General features: G+C 39.7%; 1 protein-coding gene across 1 annotated transcript; it reads right to left on the bottom strand.

Annotated features, from left to right (window-relative positions):
- Positions 1–1,690: 1,690 nt before the first annotated feature.
- Positions 1,691–25,476, bottom strand: slc2a1b (solute carrier family 2 member 1b). Its single transcript, XM_037772520.1, has 10 exons — positions 25,122–25,476; positions 14,089–14,184; positions 8,671–8,831; positions 7,767–8,007; positions 7,426–7,588; positions 7,130–7,317; positions 6,829–6,933; positions 5,892–5,993; positions 5,590–5,793; positions 1,691–4,446 (listed from the first exon to the last, which is right to left on the bottom strand). The coding sequence occupies exons 1-10, from the start codon at positions 25,134–25,136 to the stop codon at positions 4,249–4,251; spliced, it is 1,473 nt and encodes a 490-aa protein (XP_037628448.1). The 5' UTR covers positions 25,137–25,476; the 3' UTR covers positions 1,691–4,248.
- Positions 25,477–26,700: the final 1,224 nt, after the last annotated feature.

The raw sequence follows: 26,700 nt of genomic DNA, 5'->3' as shown, positions 1-26,700 counted from the left end.
CGCTCAGATAGTGAAAAAATAATCACAGTTTTTTTGTCTTGCTGGCAAATGCTTTTGGCATTGAAAAATCAATACAGTAACATGTCCACTCACCCTCACATTTTAACTTTAATCTACCTTTTCTCTTATTTAGGTTTATCTTCAGCTCCATTGCTGTTTAGGGAGATTTCTTTTTTTTACTTTTGTTTGTATATATTGAAGTTTACTTAACAAGTTTAGAGTAATTTAGTTATTTGCATTGTACATATGGAGTTCCAAACTCTCTGTCCAATGTTCATTTGTAGTTATTTTAGGTGTTGTGTTGTGCATTCTTAACGTGTTAAATGGTTTTGCCAGCCAGTACAGTATGTTCCTCCTGCGTGTTAATTATGAAGGTCAACATGTTTTATTACAGTTGCGGTATTTTATCTTCTTTTTTTAATCTAAAACACGAGTCCTCGTGTCTGCCTGTCTAGACCATAGACTATATACAGTCTATGGTCCAGTCCCTAACAGTCCATTTACTGGATCTCTGAAGTTTTCATCCATATCTCAAGTTAACTTCTTCAGCTAATGAAGTAATGTGTCTGTAAAATCTGTAATATGCACCCTGGAGAATGCCACTTTTCAAGCCCCTGGAGGGTTGTGTTATTATTATTAATTCCCTTTCAGATTCCCTTTGCAAATTATATATTAGATATATTTTTCTTTTTTTATCTTTTGTGTAAATAAAGAAATCAAGAAACAAGGTTATACAGTATATGAGAACTTAAAGGAGCAGTGTGTAGGATTTAGTGGCATCTAGCAGTGTGTGATTGCAGATTGCAAACAACTGAACACCCCTCTGTTCAGCCCTCCCTTTACAAGCGTGTCGCAGAACTACGGTGGCCTTCAGGTAACGTAAAAACACTAAGGGCTCTCTCTAGACTAGACAGTTTTGATTTGTCCATTCTGAGCTACTGTAGAAACATGGCGGAGCAACTTTGGCAGACTCTATGTAGATATGAAGGGCTCATTCTAAGCTAATGAAAACACGATTATACACTATTGAAAACATAGTTATGAATATTATATTCCATTTCTGCCTGAGCCATCTCTAGTTTCTCAATGCAGATTGTGAGTGCAGTTTAGTTAAAGCTGCTATAATCAACATTTTTATATCAACAACAGATCAAATGACTGTGTGCTGGTAGGGACTATAATATATCACCAGATTCCCAGATCTCTATGGAGATTTTTAGCATCTTTCTCCTTCAGTCTCACCATTCTCATCAGCATTGTGTCGATACGCAGCAGGTGACAAAAAACAAAACAAACCTCTGATACACCGGCTGTACACTACCTGCTCAGCACCAAACAGCAGATCAACAGTTATAGAATAGCTGGTGAACACAGTGAAGCATTTAGCAGCTAAAGAGCAGATATTTGCCTCAGGAGTTGGTGGAGACCAAAACAGAGCTAAAAGAGAGTAAATATTGGACTTACATTCATCAGGTGGCCAGAAACACAACTTCAAATTAATGTTCTCCATGTCTGCTGGATGTGTAACTAAGGAACCGTTTGCTAACATATTCACCATATCAACTTTATGAGTTGATATGTCAGCGTTGTGTTTACAGCTTGTTGTGCTGCCCCCAAGTAGCCAAACATAATCAGTTTTGCAGGTTTAATTCCAACAAAAGCGACAAATTGACCCCCAAAAAACTTTAAATCTGTATGCATGATTTCTTTTATTCAGCATTAAACCACTTACACAAGAGCCATTCAGGACATCATCCATCACAATCCATATTCCCCCAACATCAGAATTTCACGTTCCAAAAAAAACATACAAACAGATCTTTTATTATTACAAACATTAGAATATGCTCTGTGCACTAAAATGAAAACACTACTGACTGCATCTCCTTAACATTATTAATTAAAAGTATTATGGTATTATTAGGCCACAACATATCTTCAGGTATAAAATCAAAAGGAAACAGGAGTAAGTATGGAAGCTAGATGCATAGAGATATACAGCCCTACAGCATTAATGTATCTATCAAAACTAAAAGTTAAATAGTTTATAAATTTGGAGTGGGTGAGGCTATAGTGCGTTTTATATTTACATCATGTTGTGTGTGCTTAGACCAACAACCAGGAGATTTTAAAGGCTACATTTAAAAATCAAATGCCCAAGCAGAAAGGTGAATCTATGTACATAAAATACAGTTTTGATACAGACATCAGTCTGTGATGGGAAGTACATGTTTTGGTGCCATTGCTTGATTTTTGCTGGTGAGAGTGGATGTTTCAGTGCTTTCCAGGGCTGGTGGGTGAGGTGACCCATCAAATGACAAAATAAAGATCTACTATATACAATAATTAACAACCAATTATGGAATGATTCAAATGGATTTTGTTTTACTGCTGGGTTGGATCTGGATCAAAGTCCTCAATAGATTAAAATGTGCTTGATACAAGACCATAATAGATATGAACAAATGACACTATTTCACACATTTCCATTTCAAAAACATCAGCAGTACTTCAATCTCTCTTCAGTAACAAAGATTCCACGCTGTGAGTAAAAAAAAAAGAAAGAAAAAGAAAACGACAAAAGAAATATCACGGTGAATAATAAAGTGCTGCTAAAAAAAGATAACTTTCCTCAAACATTTAAAGAAAAGAAAGATTCAACAAGTGATACAGCAGTAATAGACGGCGGCTTGAACAGCAAGGCAAAGTGAGACAGACTACCGAGTTTGTTTTCAACAGTGCAGCACACAACCCAAAGAGAGAGAGAGAGAGAGCTAACAATACTGCAGCGCACAAGGCACCAAACAAGCCTCGCACCAAAGCAATATGTGTCCTGTGACACATTAAGGAACACTGGGGGTTTGACCCAAGCACTTTCAAGATAACAAAAACCTTCCACAAGGCCGACATTCATTTTGGTCCCCATTATTTCTGTTTTCTGAAGATGCTTCGTAGTTGTCACAGGGGAACAGCGTGCAGCATTGCAGCTCCCGTTGACAGCTCTCGAGCCAATTCACCAGATTGTGGAGGCTCTACACTGTAGATTATACCTGTAGAGTCTACAGGTATAATCTCAACTGGAAAATGCTTAAAATGAAGATAGTCCGCTGACAGAGGCTTTCTGTCTGGATCAGGCCGACCCGACCTTAAACTGCTCCACGGTGATAAGGCTGTAAAGGCTGTAAAGGCTGAAGGCGGAAGAGGCTTGATTGTTTTAGACGGGCACTTAATCTCCCACACGTTTTGGTTTTTGTGAGTCAGATTATACTTTTGGTTTCATGGCTGCCGATTGCATTCTTATCTCATGTCACGGTAAAACGGATGTGTGATTTATTTATTCTACTTCGCTGCCAAGTTCAGCGCTCTGGTACTGATCTGAGCAGAGACTGTTCCTCCTGCACAGAGACGTGTCAATATTAATTTCATCAAATGTACTGATAAAAAGGAGTGATGGGTGAATTTCTTGATATATTGCTGTTTTGTCTTCATGACCATAAATCTTATAAAAAAATGTCATTTTTATGAAGAAAAAGTCTTTTGTCCAACAATAAAAAGGAGTAAAATATTATCCAGCAGGAGTAACAAAAATGTATAATGTGTGGAGTGTTATCGACATAACACACTTTGTGTACTCAGTAACAAATAAGTTATTCCTCATCAGTGGAGCATTGGGACCTTTTTTAAGGGCAGTGCCCCATCTGGTGGGGAGACACACAGTGGAGCCGTGCAGCATCTACAGTGCTAGAGTCTACAGTGATACAGCATTACAGTATGATCGATAAAAACTTCTGCACAGTGAACTGATCTCTACAGCTGCAGTAACAAACTGACTGTATGGTAACAGGCTACAAAGAACAGAGCATAAGCATACATCAGTAATATATATATTCTGTGAAAAAAAAGATTTAAAAAAGGTTGGTTGATTGATGCAGACACTCCTTTTCCTTCTTTATAATATATCTTAAAATATTAAAAACCTTCCCCATCTATCCTCATCCTCCCCTCTCCACATCAGGCGACATAGTGCCCATCGAGTTTCTTTGTTGTGACCTGAGAGGGGCGGCGGAGAACGTCATGTTGGAGAATCACACAACGGCTGTTCTGTGTTTTGGTAATAACGCCCGAAATGTGGTGACAGCGTGAAAATTATTCTACCAATGGATGTGTCTACTTCTAGTTAGTAGACCCTTCTCGCGACCGCCTCAGCCCGAGAAAGAGTTTGTTAGAAGTTAAAAAAAAGTCAGTCGCTCAGAGCTGAGAGTCTGCTCCCAGGCTGTTGAGCTCCTCCGGCGAGTGCTTTTCTCCTCCAGCGGCCGTCTGGCGGAAGCCGGCGGAGATCTCGTCAAACGTCCGGCCCTTTGTCTCCGGCACTTTGAAGTAGGTGAAGACGAAGAACATGAGCAGCAGTATGGTGAAGATGATAAACACGTAGGGGCCGCACAGTTCCTGTGAAGAGAAATGAGAGGAGAGACGATTATTTAGCGGCGTCCTAACAAGGTTCAGTCCTCAATAAATCTGACAGTGAGAATGTCAAATGGATTCATTCAAATCTTAAAGATAGAAAGCAAAACATGGCATTTGCCTTCACAAAATATATCATGGTAACTTGAACTTTTAAGTGTTAAGGAATGTCATTGTGGTCAACTGCCTCAGTGCATTATGAGCAAATGAAAAATGTGATGATCAAGGCAATTCAGACGTGTTAAATGTGCCATAACTAAAAACGAAGTTTTTAAGACTTTACTAAAATGTAATATTGGATCATTTTTGTAGGAGAAGGTGCATTTATTTTAACCTTTTAAAACATCGATGTGATGTTGACAGGATCCTGTTTTAAATTGATCTAAAATAAAAACCATAATACCTAGAGCATTCATTCTATTTGCAGCGGAAAGCTAAGGCTTCGGTCTTTCGCGTCATCGCGCTGTACATTCGTGATGACGTCATTAAGTTACGTTACTTGCGGAACGTAATAAAAATATCAAAACGCCTCAAGCTGTTAATAAAAAAGAGCATATCTCAAAAACTAAAAAAATGAGCAGAGTTCAAATAACTTATGGAGTGTAAAGAAGTATTTGTTCATGTTTCTACATTTAGAAATCTTTTGGATCAATATGTTTTGTGTGTTTATTTAGTTACATTTTATGAAAAACATGGCAAATTTTGTACATTTATGACACAATTTCGTTATAAAAATAATACGTTTGTCAATTATTATGGTTTATTGACTGTCATTACCTTTTAGTTGAGGTTGTACAGATTTTAGGGATATGAAGCATTTGAAGATACTCCAAGAAATGACATTAGAATAACCAAAAATGCCAATGTAGGCACCGGTGGACTATTCTATTGCAGAGTTCAAGGGGTTAATTCTAAATTAATTTGTTTACATCTATTTACTTGTTTACATTCTTTCAATGACATTCCTCTGAAAATCAATTTATAAATTCAATTAAACTTGACAACTTTGTCTAATTTTTCTTTAATAAGTACCAAATGATGTAGTGCTGTCCAACAAACCTCCTAAGAAATTACGTTTTACCTCACAAACACAAATACCAGTTCCAAATGTTTTCTTTTTCCACTCACCTCAATATACTGGAAGGTCATTCCCACTATGAAGTTAGCCGTCCAGTTGGAGAAACCAGCCACAGCGATGGCTGAAGGCCTGGGTCCCTGCGAGAACAACTCTGCCACGATGAACCAGGGGATGGGACCCGGGCCGATCTCGAAGAACGCCACGAAGGAGAAAATGGCCACGATGCTCACGTATGACATCCATTTGACCTGGTCCTACGAGGACAGGGGACGAGAGGGAAGGTTAGGTACTGGTATTTACTCAGCGGCAGTCTTGACAACCACATTGTCTAAAGGATTTAGGAGGAACTTACCAACAGCGCCAAGGCAATAGTCATTAAGACTGCAGATCCGGCCATTCCCAGCAGCCCCACCAGGTGCAGAGACCTACGTCCTGCGCGCTCTACGATAAACAGCTACACGGAAACAAGAAGAGGAACGAGGTCAGTGCAGTACTACAAAGTGATAAACCATTTACAACCTACACGTAGTTCAACAAATCTTTTATATCCGCTGCGTGAGTAAAATACTCTGGTGCACAGGAAGACATTTTACATTTACAGTTTTGGCACAACTTATAAAAACTTTACACAGTTTGACTGCAAAGTGATTACTGAAATGTGCAGTGCAAGAAGACAAGAGTAACGACCATTTACCACCTCAGATATGTCCAAAAACAACAAAAAAGGATCTTGAAAATGACTGAATTTACTATCATTTCTGGGTGGAAATATCTCTATAACTTAAAGGAACAGTGTGTAACATTTCAGGGGATCTATTGGCAGAAAACTATGTTTTCATTAGTATATCATCACCTGAAGCTAAGAATCGTTGTATTTTTGTTAGTTTAGAATGAGACGTTTATATCTACACAGGGAGCGGGTTCTCTTTACATGTTTCTACAGTAGCCCAGAACGGACAAACCAAACACTGGCTCTAGAGAGAGCCTTTCACGTTTTGACGTTACCTGAAGGCCACCATACTGTAGTTCTCTGACACACTTGTGAAACTGCGGTAACGTGAGCCTCAGAGTGCAAAATCGTGGTACCGCCAGCTGCCGTCTGACTTTCGTTACTCCTAAAGTAGTGTTATTATTGAAAGGATGGTCTCTGAGGAGGTGAACGGTGTTACCTGCGACCACACCACTAGATGCCACCAAATCCCACACACTGTACCTTTAATGGTTTAATCATTATCTGAACCATAATGTGGATCTCCCTTCAAAATTGAAAAACATAATACTGTACTCACCGACACAACAGTGAAAGCTGTGTTAACCACACCGGCTCCAATGGTGGCATAGACAGGCTGCTCGACTCCGGCTTTCTCAAAGATACGAGTGGAGTAGTAGAATACCTAGAAAGTAGGACAACCGCATGAGTCTCTTTTTTTTACACAGTTGACATGTTCAGGATATCCTCCTTTATTCCTGATGTAGCTCTGGTGTGAATGTGTACCGAGCATGTCAGGGAAAAGAGATGCTTTTCTTTGATTTCTGTCTTTTTCTTCTGAATCTCAGTGACAGTCCTCAGAGTGAACAGTGGACACTCACAGCGTTGATGCCAGACAGCTGCTGGGAGAGCTGTAGGATGACAGCAATCAGGAGGGGCTGGCGGTAGAGGGGCGAGCGGAAGAGCTCCGGGATGGTCACCTTCTTCTCCCTCATCATCTGCCGGCTCTCATCCTTCATCTCCTGCATGTCAGAGCTCACGTCTGTGGTGCCTCGGAGCTTCTTCAACACTGAAATATGCAGAGAGAAAGCAGGTTGTCAACACGACAAGCTGTGCTTTTTTTCCTCTTTTCTCCAGTCCAGCTACATTTTTCTTTGCGATTTTGAGATGAACTCACCAGCCTTGGCCTTGTTCTCTTCATTCTTGTTGATGAGCAGGAAGCGGGGGCTCTTGGGGCAGAGAGGCAGCACGATGCACTGCACCACAGCGGGGATGAAGGTAAAGCCCAAGAGAAGCGGCCACAAGTCGTCGTTGCCCATGATCGCCTTCATTCCAAACACCTGAAACCGACACAGATGCACGTAACGCGCATGAACCACCTGCACAGCTCCTAGCATGCATTTGTAAATAAATATGTAATAAGATGAACAAAGGTTGTATTGTTATCTCATAGGTTTATCACTAGACTTCACCATCTATGTCACAGTATAACTACCGCAACAATTCCTATCCACCAACCTGTGCAATGAGGATGCCGACGACAATGCCCAGCTGGTGGAAGGTGCCCAGGGCTCCTCGTAGGGATGTTGGGGAAACCTCGCCAACGTACATGGGCACGAAGCCTGTGGAGAGGCCGGAGTAGAGGCCGATCACGAAACGACCCGCAATAAGCATTTCCCAGGAGCTCGCCATCTTCGAGAAGCCCATCAGAACGGCTGCGATGAAGGCCAGGATGTTGACAAAGAGCATAGAGTTCCTCCTGTAGACAGCAGAGAACAACATACATTTAACAAATTCAATTCAGACACGTCGTGTTATATAAAATTGACTGATTTTAAAGATTTGCATGCTTATACACATTACAGCACAAGAACAAATGTTGGTATTAACTTTCATATTATATTTTTTGGATTATGTAACGCTCGGATTGTGTCCTGAAAAATGTTAATTTATCAATCATGTCTTTTATTTTAGATGTTTTCTTGTTATTGTCATGTTGTGTGTTATTTCTGTGCTTTTTTGTGTTCTACGTGGACACAAAGAAAAACGGGGGTCCTCATCAATAGCGTAACATCATTAAAGAGCAATTTGACACCAAATCCATTTTTTTTAGTTAGTAAATCGTGTGTGCAATCACTTTATTATAAATTGATCCTGGTCCTAGTCTACAGTGTTGATTACAACACGTTTTAAGCACTTTTTTACACAGAAAATCAAGTAATTCTGTCGTCTAGACCAGTGGTCCAAGGACCCCCAGAGGTCTTTGATTGAGTTCTAGGGGTCTCCGGCAAAAAGACCATAACTAAAATCTGTAACGTTGCCTTTACTGCTTTTATGGAGTGTTGTTATGTGTGTTTCTTTTAGAAAAGACCAAGGCTATCATGCTATTGTACTGCCAGCAAGAGTTTTCTTTTCTTCTCACCTTCCAAGGCGGTTGACAAAGAGTCCGACTGAGAAGGAGCCGAAAATGCCACCGACAGAGAAGATGGAGACGGCGATGGACCAGATGGCCGTGAGCTGGCTCTTGGTGATCTCGTCCGAGTAGCGTTCTGACCACGTCTCATTGATGAACTTCTCGATGGTCTGCCACACGGGGAAAACAAAAACAAATGATCAATATGTTTTGTATGTATTCTGAGCAAACAGGTTTTCTCCTGGAAAATAGACTTAATAGCATCATGTTTTATTATATTGCACAATTTAGAAATAGAGAATTGTCATTATAGAAGTCATAGTGTTATAGTTACATAAGCTCAAGGGAGTCAGATAATGTGCTATTCCTCTTGCTCGGGCCAACACAAAGTGACAAAGTGATGGTTGAGCTGTTACTGTGTGACCAGCTGATGGCAGCACTGTATGATCATCACCATTTCCTTGCAACCAGGAAGTTCACCAGCCGTGGTAAAGTGTCAAGTTTCTGCCCTCCACCCCCCTCCTCCTCCTCCCTCGACACTCATCACAGACGCCTCTGTTGACAAACACGCCCAGGCGAGCTAGTGACGGGGATCAGAGCCTGCGTCTGTTTATGTGTGGGTCAAAGTGACACGTCTCATATGATTCAGAAAGGTCACCACCCTGTCTGCAACCGCCCATAATGCCGTGACTTCAGCAGTAGCCTATGTCTCTGACCCCCCCCCACCACCATCACCACCATCACCACCATCACCGCATCTTGTTACCAAATGTCAGCTGCAGCTCTGTCATGTGCCTCTACGCTAGTGGAATAAAACCTGTCCTGGCTTGGGTCATACTCACTATCAACTTACACTCACAAGACCTTGCTTAGTGATATCACACACAAGTATGTCATCATGCACTGCGCTGTACCCACAACATCATGTACCCTTTAAAAACGGCCTTATTTAGAAGAGCGCTTGCTGATCTCTGCGTTTATACATTTGCAAGCAGTGGTGGAATATAGCAAAGTACATTCACTCAAGTATTGTACTTAAAGTACAATTTTAGGAGTACTTGTACTTGACTTGAGTGCCTCCGTTTTTTTCTGCTTAATACTTTTTCCATCACTGCTTGTAAGGAAGGCTACTGAAGACGACTTCACCACAATGCATTAATATACAGTGCCTATAAAAAGTAATCACCCCACTTAGAGGTTTTCATGCTTCATTGTTATATCATTGTTTTTTACACCTATTAACAGAGAAACACCCTTTAATATGAAGTGAAAAAGACCTCTACAAATTGATCAAAATAACCCCCATTTAAGAGGATACACCTAAATCTGTTTTTTAGAAGTCATATAATTAGTTAAAAGGAGATCATCGGTGTGTAGTTGAGGGGGTTTCAATTGATTGCAGTATAAATATTAGAAGAAATTCTTAGTCGACTAACACTCATACGATTTGTAAAACTGGGTGTGCACTTGTGTTTACCAGAAATGAGCTCATATGTTTCTTGGAAATAAGTCATTCAGCATGAAAAAAGTGTAAAAAATGACTGATCGACTATAAAAATCCTAGTCAACTAAGATCAAAACAACTAATCGACAAAGAGGGGACAGCCCTAATATATACACCTGTAACTAGTGTCTTTTTAGTGTAAAAAAAAAGGCACATTAGGTCCCCTTCGATATTATAATTCGATATTATTTAGTTATAAAACATGAAAACTCCTTGAATACTTTTGATAGGCACTGTACGGAGCCTGGATCCAGACTTCTGAAATGCCGTCTACATCTTAAGAAGAATAAATTAACTGAAACAAAATGTCATTCAGTGTTATTATCAGGCCAAGACTACCGCGATGAATCAAGACGGATCTTGAAAAGTTACATAATGATTTTGTGCTCTCTTCCCCAGTCTTTCTCTGAATAGACTGTGCAGTCCAAACCTCCAGCTGGCTCTAACCACACAATGAAACAAGCTGTCTATTCATGCTGTCAGCATATGTTGTTGGAGCTAGCCGGGTCGTCAAGGTGAGCTCTGTGTTCAGCACGCAACAGGGTGAAAATACAGTGATTTTAACGAGTGAAATAATCTTTATTTCAACACAAAAACAAGAACAAGAAAAAGTTTTTTCTTGTTTTCTAGGATGTTTTTACTTTTTTTTTGTTTTTTTTGCAAAAGGGTTCCTGAATTTAAAGTAAGTCCTAAAAATAGCCTAGCTCACAGGAAGCCATATTTAGTAGCAGTATTTTAGCTATGTATTGCTTCAGGAGGAGCAGCCTGGTAGTTGGCATGAACAGCTATGAACACAAAGAAAGAAAACCTTTAGAAACAAGCTTCATCAAGTTTAAAAGTTGACCTCAGAAAGGTGCCGAAGCCAAAGATGTTCCCAAAATTAAACTAAACAAAGCACAGATGACCCTTCGATTCAATTTTCAAACAAGGATGTTATTGGCTTTATGGCACAGGCAGGCATGCAGCGGGAGGAGGACAGCTTGGCCCTTGAAAGAGCCTATCTAATCAGAGACGCTCCGACACCGTGCACGACCTGCGTCACGGGCAGCAGCAGCATCACTGCAACATTTATCACACACTGGAGAACGGAGGGGGAGAGGTGCTGCTGATAATGTGAAGTGCTGTTGCTATATAAAAGTTGCAATTGTGAAGTTATAGCCTCTTAAGGGGTCATTAACTAATGAAGGATTAAGAGCCTGTGTTGAGTAACTGCTTTTCTGCACGTGACGTTGCTCAGACCTCTCTGTGTGTGTGTGTGTGTGTGACCTCGGCTGGGTATTGGGAAAGGGGATAAAGAGCCAAGAGGGCAGGTTCACACTGGCCCAGTGTGTAACAGACCACATATTCACCGCCTCCCTCTCAATCTGCAGCCCCTCACTCAGCCACTCCTGAGCCGAGCTGCATGAAGCCGGCCACGTGCTGTTTTCCCTTTGGAGGCAAATCTGTGCTGCACTAACAACTTGTGGTTGGCAAAATACTGGATTAAATATTATGAAATATCTGTAAGTCTTGATACCAGACTAAGAGCTGCAACGATTTAGTCAAAAAGACCTCTACAAATTGATCAAAATAACCCCCATTTAAAAGGTAATCGATTCATTATTTAGGAGATTTTTTTAAGCAAAAATGCTAAACAATCCCTCGTCTCAGCTTCTCAAATGTGATAATGTTCTGCTTTGTATAATTGTAAACTACAGTAAATATCTTACAGTTTTGGACTGTTGGTCAGACTATTTGAAGAAGGCAACTTAGCACTAGGGCTGGGATTCACCAGAGGCCCCACAATACAATCTTATTGCGATTTTAAACATTTTGCGATATGCTGAATATTGCGATAAGAGGTATTGCGATATATTGTATTGTGATTTACTACGTTTTCCTAATTACCATTCCTTAGGTTTTCTAGTTTCACGTGATACCAGTATCTTCATTCTAGCTCTAAGATTGAGCCCGCTACAACCTCTGAAAGACAGAATAGTGTCCGCCGGATTGTTAAGACGTTAATAGTTTATATAATAAAAGATCGATACTTGACGTCCGTGCATTAATACAATATCGCCTCGCAAAATATCGTGATACTATGCTGTATCAATTTCCCCCCACCCCTACCTTGCACTCTATTTAATTAATTGATTAGTCTAGAAAATAATTGGCAGATTAATCAATAATTAATAAGGCTGCCAACTCTTAGTTGATTAGACGACTAATCGGTCGTTTTGGTCTTAGTCAACTAAGATTTCTTTAGTCGATTAGCCGCTTTATATGCTTTTTTTTCATGCTGAATGACTTATTTCCAAAAAACTTATGAGCACATCTCTTTTAAACACAAGATCTAAAGTGGTGCTTTCGTGCAATTCTTTGTGGAGAAACTCAGTTTTACAGATCTGTCGATTAAATCAACTAATCGATTAGACGACAAAATCATATGAGTGTTAGTCGACTAAGAATTCCTTTAGTCAAGGACAGCCCTAATAATTAAAATGATTTTTTGTTGCAGCCCTAGACAGACTCTCTCATAGCTCTTTTATATCCATAACCAGGTTACAAAACAACACAAGGGGTTTCTAATATTGAGTTTCATCACTTCTGTATTTGCACAATCCATGATGATTGCACAGTTATTTGCACAAATGTCTCAAGGCCTAAAATTCCCTCTTTAACATGTGCTGCCCACTTCTTCTGCTCTTTATGACTCAAGAAGAAATGAGTAAGAGATCATATCTCTACCGACAACTCTCGCTTCTGTCTATGTCACGCCAATAAGTGAATGTATCCTGTCTGTCTTTCCCCACTGTTCAGAGACAACTGATGAAAGCTGCTCTCATTTACAAGGCGTCCTTCACATCGAAGTCCGGAACGGCTTTGACGGTGTGATGACAGTTGACGAGCAGATGAAAATCAGGCTGTCCTCACAGTGAGAGCGCCACAAACAGCTGTGACAGTCTGTCTCCAGCACGCCAAGGTCTCTGCTTATGTGTAAGGTAAATAAAAAGGAACAGGCTGAGCTCTGGCCTGTGTGACTGGCGACACACCTGTGACCTGTGGACAGACAGCTGTTTAGCCGCAGGGTGTGTTCAGACCAACGCAAACTAATCAGACGGAGGTTATTTACACGGCATGCAATATAGACATTCCCCAGGAAATGAGTTTCTTTGGTGTAGCGGTCTACTAATAAAACCTACATTAGATTTAGTGATTAGTTGACTGTCTACCTCTTTCATTTAATCTCCTCTAAGTTCCCTTGTCTAGCTTTTCCCAGCTCGCTGCTGGTCAGCAGAGGTCCATATTTGGGCATGGACATGCTCTTTTACACAGGAATCACTCAAAAGTCTGCTAATACAGATGTCCTCGGACCTGCTGGGCCTGAATGCGGCTATTATTATATCACCCCTTAACCCCAACCCCCCTCCTCTTCATTTTTCTGTCCTTCTGCTTTCCAATTCAACAAGTGAGTGAACAACTAGCACTGGGGCTAGATTGGCAAGGAGAATGATCTACTGTATGAACGATAGAACACATATACTAAGGATGTCACGAGAACTGATACTTCAGTACCGAGTTGAGGCCAAAATTCGAAAACTTGACGGTACTTGTTTTTTAACAGTACTGTAGGTACCAGGGATCAGGGCTCGAGACTAACGGTGTCCCATCGTCCCGGGGACGATAGAACATTTCTTGATAATGCTTCATTGTGAACAACAAATCTGTGTTGAAATGGGCAGGAGGAGAGCTAGTTAATGTTAGCTGTTAGCAGCCGGTGGGCAGCAGAGTTCTGCTTGGTTAAATAACAGAGCTAATAGAGCTCACAGCTAACATACGGAGGTTGTTACATTATGATACGTTCAAGCTCTATTCAGTAAAAATTAGTATGGGGTGAAGGTACATTATAACGTTATCATGATGTGTTCAAATGTTTAACTCACCTTTTGAGGGGCATTGATGACACCGGTGTTGTAGCCGAACTGCAGGGAGCCAATCACAGCTGCTCCAACGCTCAGCATCAACGGGAACGTTATTTGCTGCAAGACAATAGAGAACAGGGGAAGTATTGTCAGTGAAGAGACCAGTTTGACCAGTTATTCACCCAGTGGACAAAATGGATCATTATTTTGTAAAACAGCTGGGATGAGTGAAAATAGTGCAGTTGTATCATCTTTCTCATTTCCCGGACAATACGTTTCACTTAACTAGACACTCACACGTATATCAGTTGACAAATTGAAAATGAAGTTCATGCCAATTTTTTTGGAGACAAAGTGTTCCCTATCTTGCTGTATCGCAGGACTTTTTTTTACTTGCGGTGGTGCTTCAGCCTCTCTGGATCTGACTTTAACAAAATGTTCCGGTTGGTCAGCTGCTAATTTCATCCTTACCGCGTGTTCATAACAAGTATAATGAGTACACTGTCAAAAAATATCCTGAAATATCTTGTTTGCTATCACTTTAATAAGCAACATAGTGAAACTGGACTGGCCATAAAAGATGCTTTATGACACCTAAAGGGATACGACAAACCGATGATAAAAATGTATGTGTACATCCGACAGACACCTGTTCCCTGAGGCATGTTTACTGAGTTGTTGACCACTTTTGCTGAGAAAAAACTGTGGTCAGGTCTGAGGAGGCTCCAGGGTTAACTCAGCGAAGTAATCCAGATATAACTGAATAAACCCACTTCTTGGAACAGGTCCAGGTTAGACCCAGGTCTGCATGTTATTGTTCCTGTTATTACAGAGTTCACTCTCTGCTTGATCTCACTAGATTAGTAGAGATTTTCCTCATACCAAAGAGTCAATAAACCAGAGCGGAGTATGTCGCTGTCTATTTCCTCTTCTCAGACAGACAAAAAGAACAGCCTCTAGGTACAATTTACCTTTTTGTCTGCCATCACTTCTACTAACTGAACGTCTGAGTGTTTCAACATGGAACGAGAACTTCTTGAAAACAACCTGAAAAAACTGTCATGGATTCCGCACATACATAACGTTTTCGTATAAATCCACCAAAAAGTACATAAACTTAAGATTGAATTTAGAGCAACATAAACAGCTGAGGCGCTGCGTACTATTTCCATCTTTCATATCGCACCATCAGTCATCCTGTCTGGAATGATTACAGTTTTGCCTTAAGCCCTGTGATTCACACCAATCCTTTTTTTCCACAGTGATTCACACCAGATAGGTTCCTTATATTATGGCAAGAGAACATTTGACCTTCACGAGAGCTCCTGTCTTTGTTTATGCAGACAAAACGAGCAGAAATTAAATATTAATTTTGTTTTGCAAAGGATTAAACCTGCATATGTTCAGTTATTTTTTCTAAGTTACCCTATAGACCAGAGTGAGAATGGACACAAACTGAGGACATCTGAAGTCCTCTGACCCGCTAAGACATTAGATCTTTATAAACAAAAGACCTGCAACAGCCAATGTTGATCCCAGTGAGGTTTCTTTGAGCAAGACACTTATCAACCTATCTCTGCGTGTTCTAGGTGCACTGAAGTCCAATTTCAATGGGTCCTATTTTGTCAATAATCTTTTAGAAATACTACTATTTTTACTATTAACACTGACACATTATCACCTTTAGTTGAAGTTGATCTGGCAACTTTAACTAATTCTAAATCCAGTAAATTAAACACAACATAATAATTAATTTTGAGTTTCTGTTTCTGGCCACCTGGGAAGTCTAATATTCTCCTTTTAACTCTGTTTTTGGTCTCCACCATAGACTATATAAAGGTGGACGACATGACAGCTCCCCAAAAGTGAAGCCAAAACATCTCCATCGCCCCCTGGTGGCTGGTTGCAGTAAGTCTCGCAACCAGCCAAGTCCCGCCCCTAAAGAGTCAAAGTACACGCCAAATAAATTTTAGATAATTCATATCACGCTGATGTATGTTCAAGTGTTCTTTTTCTGATAAGTTTGGTTTTAATTAGTTATTTGATGCTATAAAAGGGGGTGTGACATCATGATTGACAGCTGCTCTGAGTGAAGTAGTCACAGAGCTGGAGGATCTGGAGTTGTATGAGAGAGGAGATGTAACTTTAACTTCCTATGGAAAAATGTGTCTCTTTATGATGCTAAACGCTCCACTATGTTCACCAGCCAGTCGCTAACGTCGTCTGTCTGCTGTTGTGTGTTGGGCCAATAGTGTACAGATTCCTTCTTTAAGACTCTGATTCAAACCTTGAGGCTAAATCTCTGGTTACATTTAAATTTAAGCTTCCATGGAAGAAGATAAGCACAAGAACCGACCCCCACCAGGTTTCATAATAAAGAAGAATCCTAAGAAGCTACTTGAATTAATTGTGCATGCTCCTTTGTAATATCACCAAAGAGCAGCAGTAATCCAGGAGACAGAGGTAGCCTGGGTAACAACTTTCTTTGTGGGGACCAGAGTTCCTCCCCTGCATGGTGAGGAGGGAGGAGAGCTTGAAGAAAAAAAATGTCTAAGTGTTTTTGGAGGCAGTCACTCCAGCGTGTTCAGTGGGCCTGGCTAAAGACACTTAAAGGCCCGCCTACACTTAGGCGGGCCAATAGGGACTTCTGTTAGGAGGGTCATCGAGTACACCACAGGACTGCATAGTATATAAACACAAACACACACACACACACACACACTTTTCAGCTGTGGTCTCTTAAAGGAGCCCTGTTGCCATCGAGGAGACCAACCAGATCTGATGTCATTCTGTAAAGCCACTGCTGATTAGAAACAAACAAGAAACAGCACAAGGTTTCCATGAACAACTACCAGCTGTTTTATACTATCAACAGAGAAACCCTCTCTGTGAAAAGCCGTCACTGGAGGCTTGTTAAAATCCCTTCTCCACCCTCTCTCTCGAGGGAATACCTGCAATTATTTGCAAAACCTCCCTTAAATGTTCGATGTTAAACGTGGGGGCAGCAGTATGTGTTCAAGTGAAATCAAGCAGTCCTCTTTGACATATCTACCTTTAACCTAAATACCTTCCTCAGCCTGGCCTCTGTACACACATACTGTTTGTATAGACAGACGAGTTTCAGTCCAAATATACTATTCATAATGTTTTCTCCAGCCAAACCTCCCCTGCTCCTCTCTTACCTGTCAAAGTGAGAAAGTAAGTGTGTTTGATACTGTTCTTTGTTTACAGAAACCGCAGCATAATATATGACTTCCTCACTGGGAGGAACAATGAAGTCACACCCAAAAAAAAATATTTCCTGATCCCAGCCTCGAAGCCAGCACCGGTGGCCAGTCCTCTCCTTGATCCACGGCTCTCTACCTCTAGTTACCTCCCAGGCATGTTAAACTCAGCTTTGTTTACATTTCTAAATGGAGTTTTTTTTGTATTTGTTTACTTGCACATGATGGCTAAGTTGGCCATTCACAAGGGCCTGGCATTACACTGCATACCACGTTAATCTACATACTCAAAGCTGATTAGAAGAGTAGGAATTCACTTTATTAAAAGGATAGTTTTTGATATAAAAGGCAAAAATAACTATTACAAATGTCCCTGAATATGTCCCAACAGAAGGGATATTTATAAATAGCATGTAGTGTACAAAAGGAAAGAAAATCTAATTATAAATGAAGCATGTCAATAGTATAAACAACTTAACTAACTAATATCAGTACAAGCCAGATTTGGAGAAGTGGTAGTTAACAGGGCTGGGTTGATACACCTATCTCTCCTAGAGCCGGAACACATTCATGCAAATGTGCAAGTAACACGTGATGTAGACAGCAAGGATATTTCTGTCTAGTCATTGCTGCGTTATACAATTAACACTGTTGATAGTATCAGCTTCGGTTGCTAAGTAAAACAGCCTCTCTGCTCTTGTTGTGTAAACACTGACTACAGCCAACAGGACTGAATTAATAAAGCACATGATACAGGTACACCAGCAGAATGGAAAATGATGAGCCATACAAACATTTACTGCACACACCAGCTCACACTCTACCACGCTATTCCTTTTCTCAGAAAGTATGAGGAAATGAAGTAGTAGAGCAGTTTTCTCCAAATTAGGATATGTGCAACTATTACAGCTAATATTAACCCTCGTTTCACTATTTATGCTTGAGCTGAGCCTCAAATCAACATCCAAAACCTCTTTAAGTTGATCTATGAGATTCAACAAACATAAAACCTGATGAGTTCTCTCTGGCTATGTAAACACTTTGTTATTAAATGTGACTATTTGTTCAGTAAAATACATTTACTAATGCTAAAACACACAGAGTGCCAAACCAGGAAACAGTAACTTAAGCTCTGACAAGCTGACAGAGGGTTGACATAAATTATATAAAACATGAGGATGTCGCAGTAAAACCAGTCTTTCAAGAAAATGAGAAGGTTTGGCCACAACAAAGAATGTCAACAGGAAATCCAAAGCGCTGTGAACAACATTTCGACATATAAATGTTCTGGCACTGGTGAAAGAATCAAAATGTCACTTAAGTAAAAATACAGAAGTATCATCAGCAAAACTTTAACAATTCTTAAAAGTATCAACATAAAAGTACTTGCTTCCTATAAACAAATGTCCATTGTGACTGACGCAACAATGTGTAAGCAGCATTTCACTGTTGTTGCTGGTCGAGGTGGAGCTAGTTTTAACTACTTTATATACAGTTAGTTTGGTCAATTGGTTCCCAATCATGGGGTCGGGTACCTCCAAAAGGTCACAAGATGAATATGGTGAATAATGGGAGATGAAAAAAGAAAAGGTTCTGTTGCAATGTATTTCTTTTTTTGATTAATCTTTGATTTTTTTTGTAAAATGTTGGCTAGATTGACCTGTTCAGTCCTCAACTGTTAAATGAAACCATGTGAGACATTTAGAGGGGAAATGTCTCTTTGGTGGAACTGCAAACAACTTATAGAACAACCTGATCTCACAGGAAGGCGTATAAATAACACGACATTACAAGGACATTCCGCGTGTCATAAGGACACATTTTAGGCTTTTTGCGTGTCATTTTTACGCCACAAACAAAAACAAAACCACTTAGTTAGATTTAGGAAAAACGTCATGGTTGGGCTTAAAATAAGTACGTAAACTAAGTAAAATACGTACGTAACAACGTAACATTAGTATGGAAAACACGTAACAAGTGTCACTAACATAACTTACAAAACAAAACACCTCGAGCACCGGTCTTATGGTTAAAAAACTTGAAAGTCCTGTGTTTGTTGGACCCATCCACCTCCCCTCCCACTCCTCACTTGTTATTCTATGTCTATGAGAGTGGCCTATTTACAATGATGCATTACATTGCAGTAAGTACATAGTACATGGTGTACAAATGACACGCCTAAAGCAAGAATGGCGTTCTCAGTGTACATTAAATGCCTTGTACATTATCGTGTCATTCATATGCCTTTTCATGCAAATGTTCTGCATTGGCATCTGAAACATGATAGGCATTCCAGGCATTTTATTAACTTTAAAAGTGAATGAATTACTTTTTTTTATTACTAAAACGTAACTAGCAAATATAGCTGTGAGATAAATAATAATAAGTGGAGTAAAAAGTACAATATTCCCCTCTGAAATTTAGTTGAAGTAAAATAGAGTAATAAAGTCGCATAAAATAGAAAAACTTGAGTACAGTACAAGGACTTCAAAACTGTACATAGGTACAATACTTGAGTAAATGTATTTAGTTACTTTCCAGATATCTGGCCACTGTTTTGCCTCAAGTGTGCTACAAAAAGTGTCTGTATTTCCTCTGTATTGTCTCTTCATTCTCACACGATGAGTAAAGTATTAAATCAATATGACGGCCGGCCGACAAAGGGAAAATATTTAAGCAAACATCCTGAAGGCGATTCCTAACTTCAACACTAAACTATGAAGTCGTTCAGTTTCAAGCCAGCAGAAGACTGGAAACAAATAGTCAAAATGTCTCCTCTTGATAACCATTAACAGCCTTTTTGTTTAACAAGTTCTGCTTAACTTTACACCAGTTCATGCTCATCATATCCACCCTCAACGCAATAGTTAGTTCAAAGCAGAAGCTTGCTGTAATTCAGCACAGCTCACTTCCTTCTCGCCAGAGAGAGACAGATTCTTGGTGATGGCCTACGCTGGTGCTGCCACCACATCCCTCTACACGTCATCTCCATAGTCTCAGCTTACACCACTGTGGGGAATCCAATATGAGCCCTGTCTTCAGCTCCACTCCTCTCAGCTCTGCTCAGCTCTAAAGCCTCCTCATGCTGACTTGAGCTGTGGGGGGTATTTGTTTTAATGTAGAGATGTAATTTTCTGCATTAACATAGACTGTTTAACACTGTTGTCTTTAAAGTTAAAGCCCAGATACTATAACTATCTTATGCATAATTATGTCTAGGTCTAAAATGCCTTTTGTATGCTATATGTAGTATATTTTTTAACACTTTAATCAATATCTTTATATTTTACCAGTTATCACTAAAAAATGTCTCTACTTTCATAAGAAGTTGCCTCTGTTCTGTTATTGTTGTGAATTTGTTTCATATGAGGTCAGTAACGTGCACAGAGAGTCTTTGGGTGATGTGCTCTGTAAATAAACTGAGGTTGAAGTTGAAAAACAAAGAAATTAGCACAGCTGTGGGCAGAAACCTGGATGAAAAATGTAATGATGTAAAAGGGATGGGCATATTTTCCTATAAAAATTTCCCTATCAAATGAGCATATGCAAAACCGAACAGACTTGAATGTGTACCATGCAATTGTCTGAGCTTCCTGGTACTCCTAGTTATTATTAGCCCTTATTTAAACATTGTAGAACAATGAGAAACCTATCTTTTTGCATGTGTGACCTGTGAAACCTCTCCTGGTGGCCTAGTGCTTATTTATATGCTGCACATACCATTAGTAAACACAACTTAGAAAGTGGTTTAAAGCCTTATCTGTCAGGGCCAGTGACGCTTCAGCCAGTCACAGTGAGATCAGATAAAAGTGTATTTACAGTCAGACTCTATGTCTGGGAATGCTTCTCGCTAATACAAACAACAAGACTGATAGGATTATTACCACAGAGATGAGAAACTGCATTTACAGTATGTGGTCTTTTAGTGACTATACTTTTAGTTAAGATTATCAATATCAGAGCATTAAAAAGGAGGAGGGGACAATATGCAGAAGTAGTACACATAAATGCAACAATATAGAAGTGAGGTGTGTAATTATTTGAGAATTATTTGATTAAGGAGTCCAACTGCTTTAAATGTGAATATTTTATAGTTTACAGGACAATAAGGTATATTCCTGTGTAGTAAATCCCATCTAAACAGCCTTAATAATCTATCAATACCATTTTAGATACTGTAACTATCTAGTTTAAGTCAGATTATGCAGCAACAGTTTAAAGGGTGGGTCCATCTGCGTTCGTTCCATTTTTTTTCAAATGGAAACGCCCACTCAGCCGTTAGCAAAATGCAGTGACATAGGTTACCAAATTAAGCTAATCAAAGCTAATCAATAAGGTTATGATTAATGTGAACACTAGCACTACCTGAGTCAAAGTTAGCTGTGCTATGTTTGGAAATAACTGAAAGGGTTGGTTCGGATTTTTTTAAGTGATGTTGTTTGTATACTCCAGCGTTCTGCAAGGTAAAATTACTGTTTTTGCGAATGGAGTCTGGTGGCTTTGAAGAGAGAGGTATAACGGCTTCCCCGTCGGAAAGGGCTGTCTGACGGCAAGGTAAAGCAGCTGTGGACGGGAGCAGCAGAAATACGTTTTTTAGCCATCCCAAACGGGGGACTGAAGCCGTTATATCGTATTATTATTCACCAAAACAGTCATTTTACCTCTCAGAACACAGGAGTTGCTAGTCTACCGCTGCATCGATCGGTTGGTTAGTTTGTTTTATTGTGTGAATTTTGGATCCAAACTGGGAGCGTAACGTTAATACACTGACTATAAGGTTGTATATATACTGTACATGTAGCAGTGTCATCATGCAGAAACCTACGTCAGGTCACGTGGGAAAAAGGTTTTAGAAGGCCTTGGGAAAATAGCATTTTGACACTAAAACATATTGTACATAATTTGACCAAAATTTGAATGTTTGGATTTGAATACATAAGGAACACCACTGGGAAGCTACAGGATTATATAATAACCTAAATAAATAAATGAATAACATACCCGCCCTTTAAGAACACGGCAGACAATTAAAAATGATCCTGCAGTGCAGTCAACAAGAATAAATGGATATTTGAGAGTAGTCAAAGGTGAAACTGAACGTTTAGAGGTCAAACACATACATTAATACCCCGTGGTTCAGAGGTTTCTGATTTATTAAAGCAAGCTAATTTCAACTGAACCATGAGAAAGTCAAAAGAAGCCCAGAGGGACACAGCTAGGCCCTGAATGAACAATTTTATCTAACCATCTCGTCCATGTGAACAGTGATCAGTACAGTGTGGGCAAAGTCATCCAGTTTCTCAGGAAAGCGAATTAAACATGCACTCTTGCTTGCTTCTTCGGTTCAATTAAAACCCTCCCAGATCTCTTGATCCAAACTTTTGCAGCAAAGCCTCATTAAGCCTCATTAGAACACGGCTGACAGTTACACTATAAGACGCACTGAAGGGAACAACTCATGCAGATGAAAGTAAATCTACTGGACTGTCTTAAGGAGGGCAGAAGTTGGCAGATGGCTGAAAGGCGGTAGATGGAGAGGAATTAAGCCCATGCAATTAAGTCTGTACAATGTGAGGTGGCTGGTTGTTGGCTATGGACTCCCAATCAAAATACCTGCACTGTCAAGTCTGTCAGGAATAAAATGTTTAGTGGCCGTTTCATTCAAAACAGAGCAGGTCAACTGTACGCTTGACCCCAATTACCATTTTTCATTCTTTGCTGAAGAAAATAAGAGGACTGAGGTGAGTTTTTCAGACCCAAACAAGGCTTACTGTTAATGAGAATGAAGCTCTCATATGGCCAATAATGGGATGTCATTAACACGGCGTGTTTTGATGGATGAAGCCGTGCGAAAGGGGGAAATAACTGAATTATATTTAGAATACAGCTGCAATGAAAGAATGAGATTCAAAATGTGAGTAAAAAATACCGAAAATTAACATTAAGTTGTGTTAATTTTAGGGTTGTCAAAATTAACGTAATATTAATGTGTAAACGCAAATTTGTTTTAACGCCACCAATTTCTTTAACACATTCATACAACTTGCGATTTTTAGGTTGTAGCGGGCTCAGTTTTAAAGCTACAATGAGGATATATATGAAAACTAGAAAACCTAACCATGTCATACTAGCTTGTCGAGAAGTAGAATAAATAACGCTGGAAAATGTATTAACAGCATTAACTTTTGTTCTGAATCTGAGCCATTTCGCTGGAAATTAAACTTTTAGTTTACCACTTCCTATGTGTTTTTTATGAACTTGAGTCACTTGCTGAAGTTTGCACATAACCAGGCACAACACTAAATACAAGCCAGGCCAGGCATGGAAATCCTGACCACGAGATGTTAATTAGCACTGCTGTTTAACTACAGGCACGCAAAAACAGCTCAACACTGCTGGAAGCAACAAAACGTATAACAGAGGGAGTGAAGCAAACAGCCTGGGAAGGAAAGGGTCAAGGCTTTAACCCCCCCCGGGGTTGGCAACTGCGTCTTCCCTCGGTGGAGTCGCACTCTCTCTGGAAATCTGCTGTATCGGTGTCACAGTGGAAACTGGGAACGGAGAGAAACGTTCCCATCACGCCCACAACAAACCGCATCCAGCTGAAGGTCCTGGATAGCACAGAGTGCCTGGCGGGGACAGCTAAGGAAACATTTTCTGACCAGCATGTCAGACTGGGATTCCTCGTGCTGCTCCACTGGGTTTAACTGGTCTTACATCAATGACCAAATAGGAGGGGGGAAGCTTTTGGCGTACGTGCTTCACTGTGCATCACGTCTGTGTGTGTTTAACAGTGTCGCACCAGGAAGGAGACAGCAATAACAAGCACCAGATAAGTCATGTTTTTCAATAAATGATCTGAATACTTCTTCTTCTTAGTTCTACTAAGACACTGAGACTCTTATTAAAAACACTCATGGGTATAAATAGCCCTCCAGGAACATAACGTTACCACATTAACTACAGTCTTATATCACATAATCCTGCATCATACCCACCATAAACACACATAATGCAACAGGGACAGGGACTATCCTGCTGCATATAAAGAGTACGTTAACGTTATTTTGTTGTATTGCTACTTTTTCTTCAATAAATGATCTGAATGCTTCTTCTTGGTTCTACTAAGACACTGAGGCTCTTATTAAAAAAAAAACTCATGGGTATAAATAGCCATCCAGGAACAAAACTAACATAATTAACTACAGTGTGAAGTGACATAATCCTGCATCATACCCACCATAAACACACATAAACACACATAATGCAACAGTGACAGGGACTATATCCTGCTGCATAAAGAGTACTTTAAGTGTATTTTGCTAATACTTCTGTACTTTTTCTGTACTTTGTAATGGAGTAATTTGTTTTATTGCTACTTTTTCTTCAATAAATGATCTGAATACTTCTTGGTTCTACTAAGACATTGAGGCTCTTATAAGCAGCATGGGCGCCAGACATGACAAAGCCTCCCATATACCCCCACTACTCACTATGACGTAGAAGGAAATAATGTATAAGAGCTAAAACTGATGATTTTTATGCGTTTATACAGGAAAATAACTATTAAAGTGTATCATCAGGGAGATAAAAGTACTTTAAACCTACTAAAGAGCACCCATAGGCAGTATGGAGTGGTAATAAGGATGCAATAGATATAAACATTAGCTGCATCATGACACTCTCCATCATGCTGCATGTGGAGGTGCATCATGGGTAATAAAACACTGTGAAGTCAGTGAGCTGATGTCTGACAGCAGCAAACTAACCTACCGAACCGGTTTAACAGGATGCTAACGAATAATGAGGAGTCACAGGATGTATAATTACCTTTCCCGAGTCCATGGCTGCGATGTGACTGAATTATTCTGTTTCTTTTGTCTTCTTCTTGTGTGAAAGTTGTCGTTGATGGAAGAAGTTCCTCGGGGTCTCCCGGTGGATTTCGCTCTCAGAAGTCAGTCATCTTTGATGGTTTTTGCTCCGTTGAAACGACTTTTTTTTAAAGAGAAAAGTCTTTTGTGTGTGTTTTTCTCTCTTTAAAAGCAGCTTGAGTTGTTCTCTCCCGCGTCGTTTTGTCTCTCAGCTCTTAATTCACAGCTTGGTGGATGTGCAACGTCTTCCAGGATATTGTTGGTGATGGTGGTGTGTGAGTAGCTCTCTTGGCGTCCAGCTTTATGCAAACAGCTCTTTGGTGACACGAGCCGCGTAACGCTTCATATATCAGAGCTGACGCAATTTTTCTGGTGGGGAGGCCCAACCTCCTCAACAGCCAATCAGAGCACAGCGGCTCTGACGTCACACACACAGACACACAGAGAGGAGACAGGATGGGTGACACACTGCAAGCTGACACACCCTTAATAAACTGTGGCAAGGCATTTAGAGATTTATCTTGGTAAATATTATCTGTGACTTTGAACTTCTACTGGAAAATTAATTTTTTAGTTCAATTAAAAAGTTGAAAAAGAGAATATTTCCCATCTATTCTTTCCCTGTATTTATACAAGAATGTTCTGGATGGATGTGGCTAACTTTCTACAAACGAAACTTAAGATGAATGTTGAAATAATTATGTTTGATGTAATGATATATTTTATTCAAGATAAGAGTGGAAATAACATGCTGTATATTATACATTTATTTATTATTTTTGGAAAATTTCATATTCATAAGACATAATGGTCAGGAACCAAGCCAACTTTCCTGCACTTTATTAATGAATTTAAACAGTATAGCACCATCATACCCTATATTAAGAACAAAAAAAGCCTTTAAGACTTATAAATTATTAAATGATTATAACATGATGTATATAACATAAACACAAACTCTGGCATTATGAAATATATATGTAATTATTTTAGTTTTGTCTTGTTTTGTCTTGTTTTTTTCAACTGTCTATGTATCTGTATCTCTGTTAATGAGCATGAGTTCAATAAAGAAAGCATTAAAAAAAAAAAGTAACATGGGTAACATGCCATGCAGGCTTTGGTGGTTCAAGTATTCAGATCCTTAAAAAAAGGTATTCAGATCCTTTTTCAGTAAAACCGCAATATAACTATACCGTTTGAAGTAAAAGTCCTGCATTCAAACCCTAACCTAAGTATAAGTACAGTATTATCAGCTAAATCTACTTATCAAAAGCTACAAAAGTAGCTACTATGCAGAATGGCATTTGTTATGCATAGCCTACTGCATGTACATAACCATCCACTCCATGAAGGCTATAATATTTTTTCTGCACTGTTTGTATAATGACTTGTATATAACACTCTAATTTATGATGTTGGTTCGACCAAATGTCTAAAACCCAGATTTATTCAGTTCACTGTCATATATGACCAAAAAAAGCATCAAATCCACACATTTGAGAAGCTGGAACGAGGGAATTGGTTTGTTTTTCTTGCTT

Source organism: Sebastes umbrosus, chromosome 1 (genome assembly GCF_015220745.1).
Source record: "Sebastes umbrosus isolate fSebUmb1 chromosome 1, fSebUmb1.pri, whole genome shotgun sequence".
Taxonomy (NCBI): Eukaryota; Metazoa; Chordata; class Actinopteri; order Perciformes; family Sebastidae; genus Sebastes; species Sebastes umbrosus.
This window is presented reverse-complemented; position numbering and strand designations above follow the sequence as displayed.

Coding starts and splice junctions, on each gene's coding strand:
- slc2a1b (XM_037772520.1), bottom strand. Junction 7,589..7,766: donor TCGGCATCCTCATTGCACAG/GTTGGTGGATAG, acceptor TGTCGGTTTCAG/GTGTTTGGAATGAAGGCGAT. Junction 4,447..5,589: donor TGACCTTCCAGTATATTGAG/GTGAGTGGAAAA, acceptor TTCTCTTCACAG/GAACTGTGCGGCCCCTACGT.